This window comes from Gadus morhua, chromosome 14, assembly GCF_902167405.1.
Source record: "Gadus morhua chromosome 14, gadMor3.0, whole genome shotgun sequence".
Lineage (NCBI taxonomy): Eukaryota > Metazoa > Chordata > Actinopteri > Gadiformes > Gadidae > Gadus > Gadus morhua.
In genome coordinates this window covers 18,600,412-18,618,153 of record NC_044061.1, presented here as the reverse complement: position 1 = coordinate 18,618,153, position 17,742 = coordinate 18,600,412, and the positions used below count along the sequence as shown (strand labels likewise).

Here is a 17,742-nt window from a genome sequence, read left to right as displayed (position 1 = left end):
GGCGTTCACAGTAGTGAACCTCTTTAACATAAAGCCTGAAGGCCAAAACAAAAAGGTTATATTTACAGAAGTTAAGATCAAAACATATGTAAATTGGCTGTTAATGAATGAAGAAAGGTGTGGTCAGCCAGTCCAATTTTTGCTGTCAGGAATTGAACTGTGTGTAAAGCTCAGATGAGATGGGAACAAGTGAAACATAAGACGTATTAGATAACCAACCGTTCTCAAACATGACAGGACCCTTGACACATTGCTGTGGTAAATGTGATGACATCTCAAAGCCAAGCACACTTGTATTACAAATGCTGGTTCAGACGAAGATTTGATATGCATTCGAAGAGCAATACTGTATATGTTCTTAGAGATCTACTTATGAATTGAGGAAAGCTTGAGCATACCTGCTTTGTCGCTAAGAGCGAGACAAGTACATATTTCTCTTTCCTTCCCCTGTGGTCTCAAGAGCCCTACATCTCAATCACTTTCTCCTCTGCAACTAATTTCAGTCACACTCATTTCATTTCATTTTATTTCAGTTATTTTTCCCTCTATCTCTCTCTCTTTCTCCACTGAAGAACTGATTCTTTTCCAGTACATTTTGTAAGTGGCACAGTGATGTGTTCTACAATCTAGTCAATTACTGTTTCAGCCGGCAAGACCCCAGGGATACGGAACATACATGGCCTCAAGGTACGTATCTCAGTAATTGTTTCAGCTGCCTCCTAGAGTGGTAGAGAGAGGGAGCAAGAAAAAAAAAAAGAGGGGATGGAGAAAAAAATAAAGTGAAGGCAAGTGGATCTTTAACGGTGTGTTCCACTTATTGAAATGTCAATTGAAGTCAAGGCTTTGCTTTACTTCATTCCGCCGTTCCCCTAGTCTATATTTATGTATTTAGATGGGCAGCTATGCACCCAGTGCCTAATCTCTCTCTCCCCGTCGCCCTCCATCCGTATCGATATGCTTACGCTAGGATAGCCATGCACAACAGCAGCGATAAACCGCCGTCTCCTTCCTTACGTCGGATCAGCAGGGAATTGCAGGGTCAGTTTCTCCGAACTTCAGGCTGGGGCGTGGATATGTTGTTCAGCTCAGCCATGAAATTGTCATTACAAGCCCCCAGCCCCGCCCACTCCTCCGTAGTTCCCCTCCCGGAGCCCTCTCACTCGGCATTGGGCGTATGTTGTGTTCAAAGCCAACCGCTAATTACAACGGGTTAAACGGTCTGACACCTTGTCTTGCCTTTTTTTTTTTCTTTTTCTTTTTCAAGGTAATCCATTTTTTAAGTTGGCCACCATTGGCAATCATAAAGATCTGATGCTGAAAGTGTATTATTTTCAATGTATTCTCGGAGGGGTTCCGTCTTTCTTCTTCAGAGGCCAGAGGTCTGTTTTGGTGAAGATGATGTTTTTTTTCCCCCAAGCCCTTTAAGCATGTTTGGCCCTGTTTTCTTTCATTTCAATATAAAAGTAATTGGCTGAGGGGAGTCTGGGCTATCTGTTTAAATGAGGTCTTCTTGGGCACTAATTAAAGAGAGGATCCCCGTGCCTTTAGTGGACCCAACACACCAGCCCTATGACCTCAATTAAAAGTGCTATTTTTAGCCTCCTCTTTAAGTGTCTATGCTCCACTCCTTTGTTTAATATCTGGGTTGAGCCAAGATGTTGCCGTAAACATGTCCAGAGACGCAGAAGAAGAACAATAGTAAAATGTGTAAATTGCTTTTATTGATGTCCTTCAAAGTGCATCTTCCCGGAGTCTTTAGACCATCAGTCATTGCCTTCATTGTTGGAACCATTGGGGCATACAAATGTTTGGTCTCAACTCTCAAACGCCTCCTGTTGTCCGTCTCTCCTGAGTCTGTCTTTCTCTTTCCCAATCTGCCCATCTGATTATATTTCTACCTTTTTCGTACGTGGCAACTTCATCAGGTGAACACGAGACCCAGCGCAGCACACGAGTGCTCCCAGGCCACCCCAGAGCCTGTGACCACGAGCAGGTGAGCAGCACAAGACGCTTATGCCTTGGGAATATGAACACACCTGTAAGGCATGTATCTCCTAAACCAATGTTTGTTTTACGAACATTTTTTTTTTATGTAAACAGCCTAAAGAAGTCTTCTGCAGAGCTGAAGAAGATCCTGACCAATGGACAGGTGAGGCCCTCTTGCTCTTCTTCAGCAGTTTTTCTTACCTTAGCCTTTGTTGCTCTTATCTATGGGTGGTAAGTATCCTAAAATATTTTAAATTTTGCATAAGATTTAACAAAGCTAATCCGTTTGCTAAAATACCCATGAATTAATTTGTGTCTGTCCCGATGTTGACATGATCTTTTGGTTGAAGTACAAAAAAAGGGATGCCAATATTCCTATTTCTATATCTAATCTAATTGAATTAATTTCCAATGTCCAACTTGCATGTCCTCTGCAGTGGCTTGCTGACACCTCCATTTAGTCACATTGTACCCAGTTAAGGAGTTTCCTATCTGTACATTTCATAAGCAACTGTCAGCAATCACACACACACACTCACACTCTCACACAGGCAGGGAGCGCATGTCAGAAAGACAATTAAGTGTGGGACTGGTTGCGTCTGTGTGTGCACACGCCACGGTGGGCTAATAGAGCTGTTGGATCACTCTCTCTCTCTCTCTCTCTCCATTCTCCTATCTGTCCACTCTCATCTCTGTTAGCCCTGCCGCCTCCAACAATGTAATCCAATCAATCGAGGTGTGTGTGTGTGTGTGTGTGTGTGTGTGTGTGTGTGTGTGTGTGTGTGTGTGTGTGTGTGTGTGTGTGTGTGTGTGTGTGTGTGTGTTGTGCCGCGCCGCGCGTGTGTTTGATTTCATTGGATACAACGCCGGAAGTACAAGCATGGTGCCAAAAACACCACACACGCATGCACCTGTCAACCATCCGGTTGTGCGCAGTGTAGTCCCGACTCCCGGTCGAAACTTTTCAGTCATTCTGAATGGATTCTGAAGGCTGTTGAAAGCACATCGACAAACAATATAGAGAAAACAGAGCTAAACATAATGTCAAGGTTTGGTCCAAAGTGAAAAAATAAACACCTGAACATCCCTGCAGATCTAATGGAAAGTTTGACTATTTCCAAAAAATGTATGAGTCCCATGGCTGGAGGCGAAGGAGCATGAGAGCATATTTCTGTTGTGACTATTGCCGTGACTGGACTTTCAATGTGAAGGATATTCTTTGGTCCCCTACTGGTGAATGTCTTGTCTAATACACTCAACTTTATCTAAGGCTCCCTCCCTTACATTCAACCTCCTGCTGCTGTCGTTGTGTCCGCACTACTGGCCAGCCATTGCCTTGCATCCCCTGTATGTGTATGTATGTGTGTGCATAAGTGCATCAAATAAGTTGATTATTTACGTCATCACTCTTGACATTGACATTGATGGATATTGTAACATCTTGAACTTAGATGTATGCTATGCAATTATATCATGCCACATCATGTGAGACGTTTTTTGGGTTAAGCGGCTTTCATGTTTTTAACAAGTGAACAAAATATTGCCTCAGAGGCCTTGTAGAGTTTTTATATTATAATTTATGCTTACATTTCTGGAAGGGAAAAACGGTATATATATATATATTTATACATATATATATATATATACATATACATAGGTTCAGTGATGGGAATAGGAGGCCCTCCCCAGCCACCCATCAGCCCCCCCAAACTCACCTCACGTCAGCCGGGCCACGGTGTATATTACCCCCTTCTGACACCTTTTATCAAAGTGGAATGGAACGACGACAGCAAACAAATCGTCATTAAACTCTACATCGCTCAGCTCCCACCGTCACCCCGGCACAATGTCCCTTTTATAAATTGGACAGCAAATGTTGTATTGATCTCCTCCTCCTGGGCCTCTCCACCCCTCTCCCTCTCTTCCTTGGGTGCTGAACTTGAAATGACCTGTCTTGTTTATAGCCTCCAGTTACATCCACCCCCCCTCCCCTCTCTGTGTCTGTGGTTCTCTGTTACTCTTACTGTTTACTTCCTGACAACAACATACAGTAGCCAACAGTGTGGCACGTGGCCTCCACTGACTCCTATGTCCTCGTCTTTGACCTATTTAAACAAAAGATAAATGTGCTGTCTGGTACTCAATGTATACCCATGCTTTTTATTTATATATTTCCTGTATATGAACCTCTATTGATACTAACATGTGCTCTAATTGTACATGAACTCTATCTGAGCCTTCTCTGTGTAAATGATCCTCTGTAGCTAATGCTATACTGGGTTTGTCTCTTTGTAGATGAATGCCCAGGATATCCACTGCCAGGAGCAGCTTGGCCATGGGAATGGAGGCACTGTGTACAAGTGAGTTTTGCATCTCTTACATTCTCAAATCCATGGCTACTTAATTTACTGTGTTCTCACTTACTTAGTGTGTTCTATTGTTTTTTAACTGTCTGCCCATTGCTCCAATGCGGGATTGGTTTTGTATTTATATATTTTTTACTGTTTCTACTTCCATCCGGGACACTGAAGCTCATTTAATGGTCTGATGCCTTCTGAAATATGGGCTGTAGTCCCACTGATTAAATTACAAATGACTATGCTTCAATCTGTTTATTCAACAGCAAAGTCCAACATACTATTTTAATGTAAGGAAAATGGCCTATACACACACATCCCACACAGGATTTCTTGGCCTTTTTTCCAAAACTTGTTCTATGTTGGGTCTGCTAGAGATAGTTGACTTGCTATAGTCAACCTGCGATTCAGCTGTTTTAGGCGGTTAAGGATTCCTTTCACTTCCTCCTAGCTGTTCTGCCAGCTCTACCAACATTCCCATGTAGTTTGTGCTGTCATCCATCCATTGCTTTGTGTGTGACAATATTGGGATTGGCCTTTATTCATGTATTCCGAGATGAAGGTTGCCGGCGTGCATGGTATTGATTTGGGGCCGTAAGGTATGTCAGCAATTGGTGTAGAGTACCATGCGTTATCAACAATGTATATAAAGAGAGGCAGATAGAGAAGAGTTATTCCCTGATCCCTGGCTAGACTGATGTATAGCTACCCTGCGAACGTTATGACAAGGTTGGCATACAAGCTCCCCACTTTATCCCCCTCCCTCCCTCCCTCCCCGCTCGTCAATCTCCAACCATTGAGCTGTTTTATTGAGATTGAAGTATTGATCACTGTTCAGAGTAACCTTGACTTGACAGAGAGGTCTGTCGCTGTTCTGAAGCAGCTCTACCCAACCCTCCCCAGTAAATTCTTTATCCATTAAATCCACTTTTATTCTTTTGAGAGCCTGGTCCTTTTCTCTCTCGCTCTCTCTCTCTCGCTCTCTCTCTCTCCCTCTCCCTCTCCTTACCCTGTTTTATTGTTGCTACAATGAGGTTGTTTTCATTAACAGCCTATATCTCTCACAGTAGAGGGAGTGAGAAAGAGAGATTGGTGATTTGGTGGGTGCTGGGAATGGTTCCACTGCACTGAGGAAGGCCAATATTGCTAGTCCAACAACTTCTCAGTCAATTGAGCTCAGCAGAAAATCCATATGCTTTGCTGGTGATTTTTTATATGGTTGGAAGAAGATGGAATTTTCTTTTTTTTGTTAGGTCTCTGCTACACAATTATTATTCCTGTGTCTGTTTTGGTCCTATACGCTTTGTGCATTGAAGAAAATGCTGCTTGGGCTTTTTCTATTTGTTGAGTTGATCTCTAATTTGGAGCAAACGTTAGGAAAGAGTAAGACAAATGTATATTTTGAAGGATTGAATTTATTTACTGTTATTTGTTTTCATTATTTGGTTTTAAAAGTGGTTTAGTAGTTTAAACATTTAAATATAGAATTATTGTAGCTTAGTTATGAGGTTATCGTAAAATCGTTAATTTCTCTATTTCTGTTGTTTTTAAAGTACATCAATTTCAAAAGTGAATAAAGTTTCATAAGAGGAATCAAATGCTTCAAAATGCAATATCTTACAAGTTCGTACGAATTGGCTTGCCTCTCTTACCTTGCCCTGAGCTTACCCAGTTCAGATGTCTTAACAGTAGTCATGTTGTGATGGTGTAGCGCCTAAAAGGTCAGTGCAGGAAGCTGATCTCATCTTGTAAACATTTCATGGAGGCCCGGTCACCTAAGTCTATCTGGCATCAATGCCGACCCCAACCTGGTTTACCACATGGAGAAGATGGTCAAAATTGTTAAGAATGTAAGATTGTTAGATAGTCATCCAGAGCATAATTTAGCTGCCCAAGTTCTACTAAATGCTCAGGTGGTTTGTAGCCGTCCTGTTTTCATTAATGTCACATTTCATATCAAAACAATACAATATGGAGAAATAAAGAATATTTAAAAAAAACAGATTTCATTGTCATCCCCCAGTTGTGCAGTGGTGACGATCATTGATGTTTGTTATCCTCTGTCAGGTTGTGAGCTTACTGCATTAAAAAATAAATGGGCCTATGGAAACGACTTTCAAGATATAATAAAATCTAATTTTTAAAAGCTTAATAGGTATTATTAGGGACATTGGGTAGCACGAGGAGAAAAATATTCACAAAATGTTCATGTATTCAGCAAACCTGTCAAATCGTCTAGAGACAAATATAGAAAGTTGTGTCCCCTGTGCGTTTTTGCTTTTTGCTGTTATATTTGATCAAGTGGATGATGTTTTATTTTTGATAAGAATTGCGTTCTCTGTCCTCTGTCTAAGGAGATCTGTATTTACATGCAGGAATGTGTTTTATTCAGGTTGTAGGCCATATTTGTAAGGAGACATAGAAAGTCTGCACTGACTGGAACTGGAGATATCGAACTCACCTTCCACATAGTTCTCCTTTTTCCCTTTGTCCTCCCTAACCCCTTCATCTAAATTGTTTTTGAAAATGTTAAACACACGCCCCTGTGACCATGAAACATGCACAGAAAGGTTTTTACCTCATTGCCGATCAAGGCACCTTGGGTATTCCAATAAATTGCTTTTTTAAAAAAAGGTAATTCAGTCCGGTCCTCTGTTGGGCTTTTCCAGCCTTTCTTGTTATTATAATATGCCACAGTCTGAGGAGTTGATAACCACATGACATACATAATGCACACGCACGCACGCACGCACGCACGCAAACACAGACACAGCCACATGTTTGTACGTAGACACACCCACCAAAAATAGTGTTTCCCTGTTTAACAGGACAGAAGCAAAGCCACGCTACCATTGGAATCTTTTATTGTGTTCTAATTCGTTGAGCCTGTGATCCCCATTCTCTGTCCTCTCCTGCACCCCTGCTTCCAAAGGGTTTATTCACAATAATAGCTCCATGGAACCCCCCTCCCCCCTGGCCTCCTCTCCCCTCCCTGCTTTTAACCTCTTGCACCTTTTTATGACCCAGAGCCATTTAGACTCAATTGGATGTTACCAACACTTCAGCTCTCCATAGCCACCCACTGACCCGGCCATCCATCACTGTCTGGCTTTTGGTTTTTATTACTCACTCCCCTTCGCTCAGGCCCATCTCGTCCGCTGGCCTGTGTGACTCCACAGCTTATAAAGGCCTTAACAAGGACACAAAAGCTATCATGCACCTTGCGGATCCTGCGGTGCAATTAAAAGCGAGCACATTTACATGGGAGGCTGGCTCCGTTTAAATCCAGTCCTTGACTTTTCCTTCTATTCCCTGTCCTTTTCTCTCCATTGATTTTCTTTTTTCTTTCTTTGCTCTTCATTGATTTTGCTGTATGTTACTTAAGGGATTGACTAATGCGTTTGGTAATAACTATAGTAAAATAAAACCAGTGGGTTTTTAACAGGGCATTAGTTCAACATAAATAGAACATAAATAGTTCAACAAAACATAAACAGCTACTAAATGATCAGGCTTTATATATTTGTATTTATTTTTCAACTAATGTTTTAACTAATGCCTTTAAATAATACCAAATCTTAGATAAATAAATTTAATTATCCTACAATCGTTTGATACCTCAATTGTGGCTGGCTGCATTAAGAATGGCTTAGGCTACATGATTCATAATTGGTATGAATCATGTGGTGCCGTAGACATAACGCAAGACGTGTAGCATTAGCCATCACCTGTCCTTGGCCCTGTCCATTACATTAGCTACAGCTCTTTGTAAATACATGTCAGTTTTGACCTTGAAGACTCTGTGACAACCGAGCTAGTTAAATTCCCAGTATGTGTACATAGACTTGGTGAATGGATGCAATGAAAAAGCGGGAGCATCATGCAGCCTCCATACTGTGTCCCAGTCAAAACATTGGAGAATTCTTTATTTTCAAGGATAAAGATCATGGTGTTTTTTTTGTTAATGGTTTGTTAACGATACAGTGTAAGCTGTTTAAAATGATTTCACTTTGTAGACATGTTGTCTATGTAAACCTGTATCTATTGCAACCGTTTTCTTAATAATAAAATGAGTTTCCGGTTTGCCTTTTAAACGACAACTACTTTAATAGCAATGCAGACGGGAGAACCATAATTAATGAATCCTTTTAACTGTAAAAAAAGAAATGCAATTCGATTTGTTCAAAATATTTAAATTTACAGATTTGACCATGTCATTTTCCTTTCATATCGTCATTAGAGGGACTGTTACTAAACAAGATGTCCATGAAGACTAATAAAAAGTATCACTACCGCTACGCTGTTGACCGTAATGAAGTACAATGCTGAGATCATTAATCATAGATTCCAACGTCTCTCAGCCCTCCTGGTTGTCAGGTGGTATATTTCCCCGACCCGGACCCTGTTCTCTGTGCTCCAGCAGCTCCAGGGTCCTCGAGTGTGTCTCTGCCTCACCCCTACGTACACATGCACCCTGCCAGTCAGTCAGCGGAGCCATCACTGAGTGAGAGTGTCTGGGAGAGGGAGAGAGAGTCAGCTGGCGGCCCACGTGGTGCTGTAAACCGAGACCTGGGGCCCGCCAGCGAGCCGGCCATCATCTCTTCACACACACACGCACACACACACACACGCACACGCACACGCACACACACGGCCCAGCACTGGGGCCATCCAGAGAGGCCCTATGAATACTGCATGATGGAGCTTTCATTACAGTACAAACTGGAGTGTAAATAAGATCCAGGCAATGGGGCGCGTTTACTGGGGTCAGATCGGGGGGAAGTGTATGCCGGGGGGGTTGTTGGGGTGGGGGGGTTTGATGTGTAACCTTGTACCCCTTGTCCCTGCCATCTCGGGGCATGCGGCCGTAACTCATAGGAGGAGGCTCAGCCCTAAGATGGTCAAGGACAGCCTGAGAATTAAGCTTCTTTAAGAGATCAGTGACCCCCCCCCCCCCCCCCTTCGCAGTGCTCTCACGATCCAACATACTTTAGTCAGTTGAAACATGGATATGGTTGCACTGTGTACGATAGCGCTGTCTTTTTTCTTTTGGATACAATCATATTGTCTTATGCCCACAGTCTTGTTATGCTGAATGGGAAATTACTCGTTCAAAGATTCAGGATTCAAAGTCTTAGTTGTGACTTATAGCGTTCAGTGCTACAAAATGCTTGCGTGGCGAACTGCCATGTTCACCCAGATTTGTGCTCTGCTTTAGATTAACATCTAACAATAAGGAAATGTACATATCCATATGCACACAACTTAACATAAAGACATACAATCAGCTTCCCGAGACGATCATGTTTTACAGGGATGTTATGTGTGGTGATACAACTGGCTATAGGGTGAACATGTCTGTCATTATGAACTATAGATTGTACAAAGTAGGTGAGACTGTCCATTCAGTATTTAACAAGTCTGTGTCTTTGCGATTGTCGTAATTAGTATCTTCATCTGATCTTAATTTAGCAGAAGCAGTCATGCTTAACTGATATTGATTGTGGCTTAAATGAAGCGGAGCCAAACAGAAACAAGACTAAAAGCTGTATGTGCCCTGAGCTTTGTTTTTTTTCATTTATTTTACTGAGCTGTTTCAAGATGTACCCTGAAACACTAAAGAAGTTATAGCATACTAAATCTAATGATCGCTGCCCATCAGAATCTGAAGTCTTTTATTGCCTGTTATAAAAATATAAAGGAATTTGTTTAGGTCAAGGTACATCTATACGACGCCAAAAGATGATATAAGTCGGATTAGTCGGGTTGATTAAGGCCAAGCTTTTATAGTTAATATGTTTAAAAAAACTCAAGCCCAACTGAAGACGAAAAGAAAATATCCAAAATGCTTGTGGCTTGGCATTTTAGAAAAGCATTGGTGTATGATAATTCAGATTGCCACTTTACGGTTCACATATCAAGCCTTCAATGCAAATATATTCGATTTTCTGATTCGACTAAACGTTATTGTCTTTGCAATTAGAGGCTATGTGAACGCTATAGCTACATGATATAGCCATTGTGATGAGTCATTGTAGGTGGCCTAAAGTGAATTCCAAAGCCAGAATGTTTGTTTGCTTAGATTAGAAGATGCCAAAACTTCAGCTACTGTGCACATTTAGCCGCAGGTTAGCGCTGGATATCTTCTCCTGTGGGCAACAGATCCCAGACGCTAAGAGGTGTCATTAATTACTGTCCCTGGCCAGTGTAGAGGCGTCTGGCTTGGAAGGAAGGCGATACCCCAATCTAAGACACGTTAATCACACCTCGGACTATACACACTCCTCTGTCAATCGGAGAGACCGGCTGTCAGCTGAGATGCGACGTATCGTGTTTAGCAGGCCCGTTCGCAAGTGAAATCCAGGGCTCACGCCACGTCAACGCTGACCTTCGCCATCACCGACAGCTGTTGGACAGTCTCCGTCCTCGGGGATTGAATACTCAGAAGTCACAAGTTGTTGTAATCGGTGCCGAAAACGAACCTTCATGCGCTGTAACTAAAGCCGATGTTTGGCATTAGTTGGGTTTTATAATTTAATCATTACAGGCCTGGTCTGTCTGTGGCATCGGTTTTACCTGCAACTCTAAACCCTGTCTGGGAGGACTAGGGATGAGGTGGACGGGGATGGTTTTCAGTGGTGAACTATAACCTTTGGATGAACCGGTGAAGGCATTTTCTCTTTCTATTTCTGATAAATTTGACTATGGCCCTTGGCTGCTCACCAAGCTATTACTTTTATTGGTATTCATCATTTACCAGCTTAAATGCTCCTCATTGAAATACTGTCCTCAAGATCTTCAAAATGCAAGATTGATTTAACCTTACTGCTGTAGTGTTCTGTAGGGTTCTTGACGTTTTCTTTTTCTATTAACAGGGCATACCATGTTCTTGGCAAGAGAGTTTTGGCAGTCAAGGTGAGAACAACATTCAGCATGCTGAAGCTGCCCCACTTGCCTATTTTTTTACACTACAAAATAACCTTATTTTGAAGTGTTGGTGTTATATATATATATATATATATATATATATATATATATATATATATATATATATATATATATATATACTTCCCTATCTCTCTCTATCAAAGTGACCGCAAAATCTGACTGCCATTACAACAATAATACAATATTGCTTTAGTCATACGTAGACGCAACATTACTATTCTGCTCGACAATCGAGAAGTTGACCGTGGATGTCACATTTTGTGACCTTGGCCACCGTTTCAGAAAGAAATGCTTTGTGATGACAGGAATATCTCAGAGATGACGTTTCATGTTTCTATCAGGCACTATGATAGCCCTATGAAGGATGGTCGTATCATACCATGCCATGATAGTCCCCCTCCGTGGTTTTATGTGTTATGTACCTAACATGTAGCTTGATTTAATTCTGACCACACCGGCTGTTGCTTTTCATTTACAGGTCATTCCACTGGACATCACAGAGGAGCTGCAGAGACAGATCATGTCAGAGCTGGAGATTCTCTACAAGGTTTGACTCTTGGGAAGTTCTTCCCTTCTCTGAGTGATAAATAAACCATTTTCATCTGTGGAGCGTCGCTATCTTATCACATCTGCCTTGCTCCAGTAAGTGTGCTATAGGTTCATCTAATGAGCTGCCGTTTATCCTCTTCCTTCCTCTGTGTTGAGCAAGGGATCGGTGACATCGCTGACACGCTGACGCACTTAAGTTAACTACTCCTTTCTCTGCAAGGAAGACTGCACTCTGACACGCAGCAGAAACGCCAAGCACAGCCCTTTCTGATGAGTCACACTTTAACGAGCTGGAAAAAAACTAAAAGTGAATGGTATTTGTGGGTCTCATGCTTTAGGCATTCAATTATGATGCCATGTAAAACTAGGGCATTCAAGATCTATGACTTTTTAATTTTATAGTTTGTCATTTTCTTTTATTGTTAGGGGGGATGACAATTTGACGACATGAATCGTTGTCGTGTATGATTCACTCTATTCATCACAATTAACTGATTTAGTGTGTTGATTTGCCCAAGTATAATAGACAGAATAAATGGGAGAAAACATTACACAAAATACAAGAAGGAGAACAGGACACCTGGTAAAAATTGTTTAAGCAAATTATGTTTATCTGATATGTGTAACAAGACAAAACTAATAACTATAGTACATACAGTGCAGAAAGTATTTGGTATAATTTATTAATTTAAAATATAAATTTGTTTTAATTAGATTATAATCCCATTCAGATGAGCTCTCTTTACCTACATAAGGAGCGGGTCCCCTTCCACAGAGCCGGCTGTGTTGCTCCGTCATTTATCTACAGTATTCCAGAACGGCCAAGCAAAAGCAGCACGTTTTCAATTTCTTGTCATAATCGCAAATTATCTTGTAGTCTTTGACCCATGGTTTTACAAGCTAAATAACATTATTCAATTTATAAATCTATCAAGGAACCTCATCATTTGGCTTGACTACTCAATTTCTCGTAGATGACGCACTGCAAAATCCAAAAGAATAATTTCTTGGACTTTGAAAATCCAAGAATAGTATTACGTACTGAGAATATCAGTTGAAATGTTCACTGACGTTGAAAAAATAATAAAAAGGAGATGGAGGAACTGAAAGTATAGTTGGCAGATGTTTTATAGAATATGATTACCTCGAATCTTTGTTTGCAAGTTTGTTAAGAGTTATGAGACAATTATAGCTGTGATTTCCTTGACTTTTTGTTTGTTAAAAAAGACAATCATCCAGTGCTAAAGTTTGACACTTGCTAATGCCAGTGTATGTAAGCAACCCATTTTAAATACTTCATTGTATTTCATATCTTAACATGATATTTCTTCCCCTGAAACTTTATCTCTTTGTTCCCGTTCCAGTGTGACTCTCCTTACATCATTACATTCTACACCGCCTTCTTTGTAGAGAACCGGATATCCATATGTACCGAATTCATGGATGGTGAGTTTAAGTATGGCTTAGCACCAGTGTACTATATAGACATGACACATATCTAGCACTGGTTTAAAGGGGAGACCTGGGGAAGCTGTTCTCTGTTCTTTCAGCTTAAACCCATTAACATTTCTCCAGAGCAATGGAGTGTCCCTCCTCTATGGACTGGTTAGCATGTCGGTGTGCTAAAAGCTACAAGCGTGTGACAAATCTTTTAGTGTGTGTGTGTGTGTGTGTGTGTGTGTGTGTGTGTGTGTGTGTGTGTGTGTGTGTGTGTGTGTGTGTGTGTGTGTGTGTGTGTGTGTGTGTGTGTGTGTGTGTGTGTGTGTGTGTGATTTCACAGTGCAGTCAACTTGTCATCACGATCTGTCAAAGTTCTCAACACTCATCACTGTGGGGAACTCATTTGGGTCAAGCCCAAAAGCTAATGCTAACTTTGGGGCCGCTATGTTCCAAAAGCCACTGAACTGCCGTGATAAAAGGCTTACTGGCTATCTCGAAACTGGCAACTCAAGAAGTCTCAAGTACCAACTTATTTTTTGGAGTACATTTCTGTGTACAAATGTCTAGTAATCTACATATTATTGGGATCAGTTGATCATGTGTTTTCGTATAGATTTATGACCTTTTTAAATTCACATAAATTCAACACCTTATCATCTAGCTCAAACAAAATAATAGTATTTATAAAAAATAAAAATAAAATGTGTTAACAAAAACATTAATTTGTCCATACAGGTGGTTCGCTAGACGTATATAGAAAAATTCCAGAGAATGTTCTGGGCCGGATCGCAGTGTCGGTGAGTTGATTCAACTATCAAACGTTGACTTTGTGTGTAGCTAGCATGTAACATTCAAAACCGGCATACTGTAATTAGTAGCTATTCTGTCTGGCCTTCAGTAAAAGATTCTCACTGCATCTGTGTAATCTGATATAGTTAACACATGGCAACATCTCCCTTTTGGCTTTGAACTGTTGGTTAGTTGGGTAGAATAAGACAGGTCTCTAGGAAAACAAATCAAAACAACAGAATGAATAACAAGAGAAGGTCCGGGTGTGACTCTTTCAATTAGCCTCCACTGGGGAAAAAATGATGGAGTCTCTTCTACTTGTCCCTGGTTCACACCCCTGCTGGTTTGATGGAGCTGGCCTTGGTTTTGAGAAACGCCTGCTTTTCTTTTGACCCTCATTACCACCCCCCCCACCCCCCCACCCCCCCTGTCCAGCCGTCGTCCTTCCCTGTCTCTTTGTCTCCCACCGTCTCACTTTGTCCGTAATCAAACATTGACAGCTATTTACTCTGCGGCGTTAATTCCAATTCACAGCTTTCCTTCGTTTTTAATTCAACTGTCGCCGGTGTTAATTATCGCAGAGGGGAAAGCGCCCTAGAGAGACTGATGGTGTGTTCTTCCCGGGCCCTTGACATTTTCCCTGACATATTCTGAGTGTATATTCTGAGTGCAGATATCTTTTTATTTACCCACACAAATGGTGTAGTTCGATACAATGCACTTCTGCTCACACAGAAGTGCAGAAAAAATTAAATCTAATGACAAAATGTGAAATGTATGTATTTTTTGCCACTAAACGGTGATAAACAAGTGAACACAAATATACATATTTTCATTCATATTTATGTGCAAAATCCTATAACTGCCTCTGTGCACCCTAAAAGGAAACAAAATGGAAATGTGTGCTACCCTTTGATTGTGTGAGAAAGGGAGCTGATGCCCGATGGATGGAACAAACACACACCTCATACCCTGTAGGATGTGCATGTTCACACATTTGCATGGAGGACGTCGAGTGTGACTGCGGGTCACTCTTACCCAACATTTAGTAACCTCAATCTGAATCGGTTCTTTCCCGTCACCCATGTGCTGTGGCTGCAGGTCGTCAAAGGGCTGACCTATCTGTGGAGCTTGAAGATTCTTCATCGAGGTAAACGAGGGGCTGTTCCGGCGGCCGTTTATAAAAAATAAATAAAAAGGGCAACCACAACAGTGCGGCAAAGATGATGAAGACGAGCCGGCGCACTCTTGCTGACATCACACTTCTCCCAACCGCTCTGTCTCCGCAGATGTCAAGCCCTCCAATATGCTGGTCAACACTCGAGGACAAGTCAAGCTCTGCGACTTTGGAGTCAGCACGCAGGTACAAAGCCGCTCGCGCGCGTGTTTGTGTGCGTGCGCGTATGTGTGTGCGTGCTTGTGTGTGTGTCTTGTACGTGCGTGCAAGAGATTGAGAGTGGGGCTCGAGAGTGTGTGTGTGTGTGGGTGGGGGGAGGGGGGTTATTTACCCCTAGTAGGATGTGTGGCACGTGTAATTGTGTGTGTTTCTGTGGTGAACGTATGTGTGCATATGGCCAAGCTGTCGGTCTCGCGGTGGTTTTCATCCGTCCACCTCAGGACAACAGATCTGCTCTGTCCTCGGGGACAGTCTTCCACATTATCATTGGCCACCTCACATGCATTGTTACTCAGCCTCAAAGGAAAATGCTATAATTATCACTCGCACAGCCTCAGCCTCATTGATATGTATTTTAGGGATGAAGGAAAAATGTGAGGCACACGCACACACGCACAAAATCACGTGCACACCACACACACATACATGTGCACACAGAGAAGCCTCAACCTTTCTGTTTAGGTGGGGCTATGGGCCAGAGCGGGTTTAACAGGGTGGGGGCTGGGTTGTGTGATGTCCGTTACTGAACTGTAACCCTTCCTTGAAAGTGTTTGACGTTATCTCTCACTCATGTATCTCTCTTTCTCTCCTTCGTATTTCAATTTTTTCCCTCTCTATGTCTTTGAGATTTAAATAGAAAACTGCTCCCTGACATACCCACTGTCAAACGCTGCTCCGCAGGGCATCCTTACCTTAACAAAAATACCACAGTATACGCAAACACAAGATGGCCATGAGGGAGCAGACACTCATTATCACAGCACTGTCATTGATGGCATTGTGTGTCGCTTAATCTCACACACACACACACACACACACACACACACACACACACACACACACACACACACACACACACACACACACACACACACACACACACACACACACACACACACCAGTCCTCCCCACTCCCTGCTGTTTCCCCTGTGTGAGGGTTGAGCTCAAAATAACACAGTGACATTCCAATAGATTTGAGGGAATGTAAGTTGGGGAAGGACAAAATACAGGGAATATGCCTAAAGTAGGACAGAACGCACACAAGCTCGCAGGCACACCCTCCCTCTCAGGGCCCTCATTATTTATCTCTGGCAGTTAAATAATCTGCTCGCCTCACGAAGTGGCTCATCCATTCTTTGCATTGTATGTGTTTACAGTTGGTGAATTCTATTGCCAAAACGTACGTGGGGACAAATGTCTACATGGCGGTGAGTGACCCACGGTTAATTAAGTCATTCAATTCATCAAGCATTTAAGTTCAAGGGTGCAGTTCTGATTTGTTAGGATGGCATTCACTTTGCTTGGTGTGTGTGTCTGTGTGTTTCTCTTTTTGCGTTTTTGCGTTGTCTTACAGCCAGAGAGGTTATCCGGGGAGCAGTACGGTATTCATGCAGATGTCTGGAGTGTGGGAATCTCTTTCATGGAGGTACCGCACACGTTTATCACTTATTTGTGTTCATTTTCTTGCAGCGGACCATTTTCAAGAACCACAGAAACAAGGCAAATTGCTCTGTAGACGTGACATTAACCAGCTCATATTTCCCAGACTGAACACGTGCATTTATGATATTTAACAATAAATGACAACATCGATGGGTCTTATCCTATCTGTCTCAAATAGGGCTTTAGATGTGTCACATAAAGTGTGTGTGCATGCATGTCTGTGTATACGTGTGTGTTTGTGTGCGTGCGCTCACTCGTGCACACCTCGGCCCCCTCCTCTGTGCCATTCTCCCCAGGGACTAGATAGAGTGGCCCGCTGACAGCTTACATTTTCAGATAACATTTTAATTTCAGTGTTACACTTGCCAGGTCTCTTGTTGACCCCCCCCCCCCCCCCGCACACACACACACTCACACACACTCTCCCCCCTCCCACTTGCCACTATTGATTCCCCATCTGTTCTCCTGACCACACCTTCCCCCTGTTCAGAGGCAGACTAATGGTGGAGGCTCTTCCGTCAGCCGCCCCACGTCAATAAGGGCTTGAATACGATGACATTTATAACAATAATCAGTGGATCATGGAATAAAAATGGACCCGTCACAATTATCGACATGATCTTTGTGTGATAAAGATGGACGCACGCCCACGTCAACCCCTGTTTTTCCTTGTCCTCCTCCATCAATCGGAGAACACATTACGCTAAATGAAATGTCTCTAAATCCTGCTTAATTTGGACTAATCCACGGCCGGCAAGATCCTCTGTTTTCTGTTCAAGAAGGCACCGTGAACACGTTGACATTTTCATAATGCAATGCTGCCAATAAGCTGCC

The 17,742-nt window shown here is 42.2% G+C and overlaps 1 protein-coding gene across 2 annotated transcripts in view; it reads left to right on the top strand.

Annotated features, from left to right (window-relative positions):
- map2k5 (mitogen-activated protein kinase kinase 5) overlaps window positions 1–17,742 on the top strand; it is a 50,025-nt gene that overhangs the window by 9,455 nt on the left and 22,828 nt on the right. For both annotated transcript variants that reach the window (XM_030376839.1, XM_030376841.1), the window contains exons 5-16: window positions 647–687; window positions 1,926–1,993; window positions 2,101–2,149; window positions 4,282–4,346; window positions 11,219–11,258; window positions 11,770–11,838; window positions 13,205–13,286; window positions 14,016–14,077; window positions 15,171–15,219; window positions 15,359–15,432; window positions 16,623–16,673; window positions 16,820–16,891. In XM_030376839.1, coding sequence (XP_030232699.1) covers window positions 647–687; window positions 1,926–1,993; window positions 2,101–2,149; window positions 4,282–4,346; window positions 11,219–11,258; window positions 11,770–11,838; window positions 13,205–13,286; window positions 14,016–14,077; window positions 15,171–15,219; window positions 15,359–15,432; window positions 16,623–16,673; window positions 16,820–16,891 — 722 coding nt within the window. The remainder of the gene's footprint in view (window positions 1–646; window positions 688–1,925; window positions 1,994–2,100; window positions 2,150–4,281; window positions 4,347–11,218; window positions 11,259–11,769; window positions 11,839–13,204; window positions 13,287–14,015; window positions 14,078–15,170; window positions 15,220–15,358; window positions 15,433–16,622; window positions 16,674–16,819; window positions 16,892–17,742) is intronic.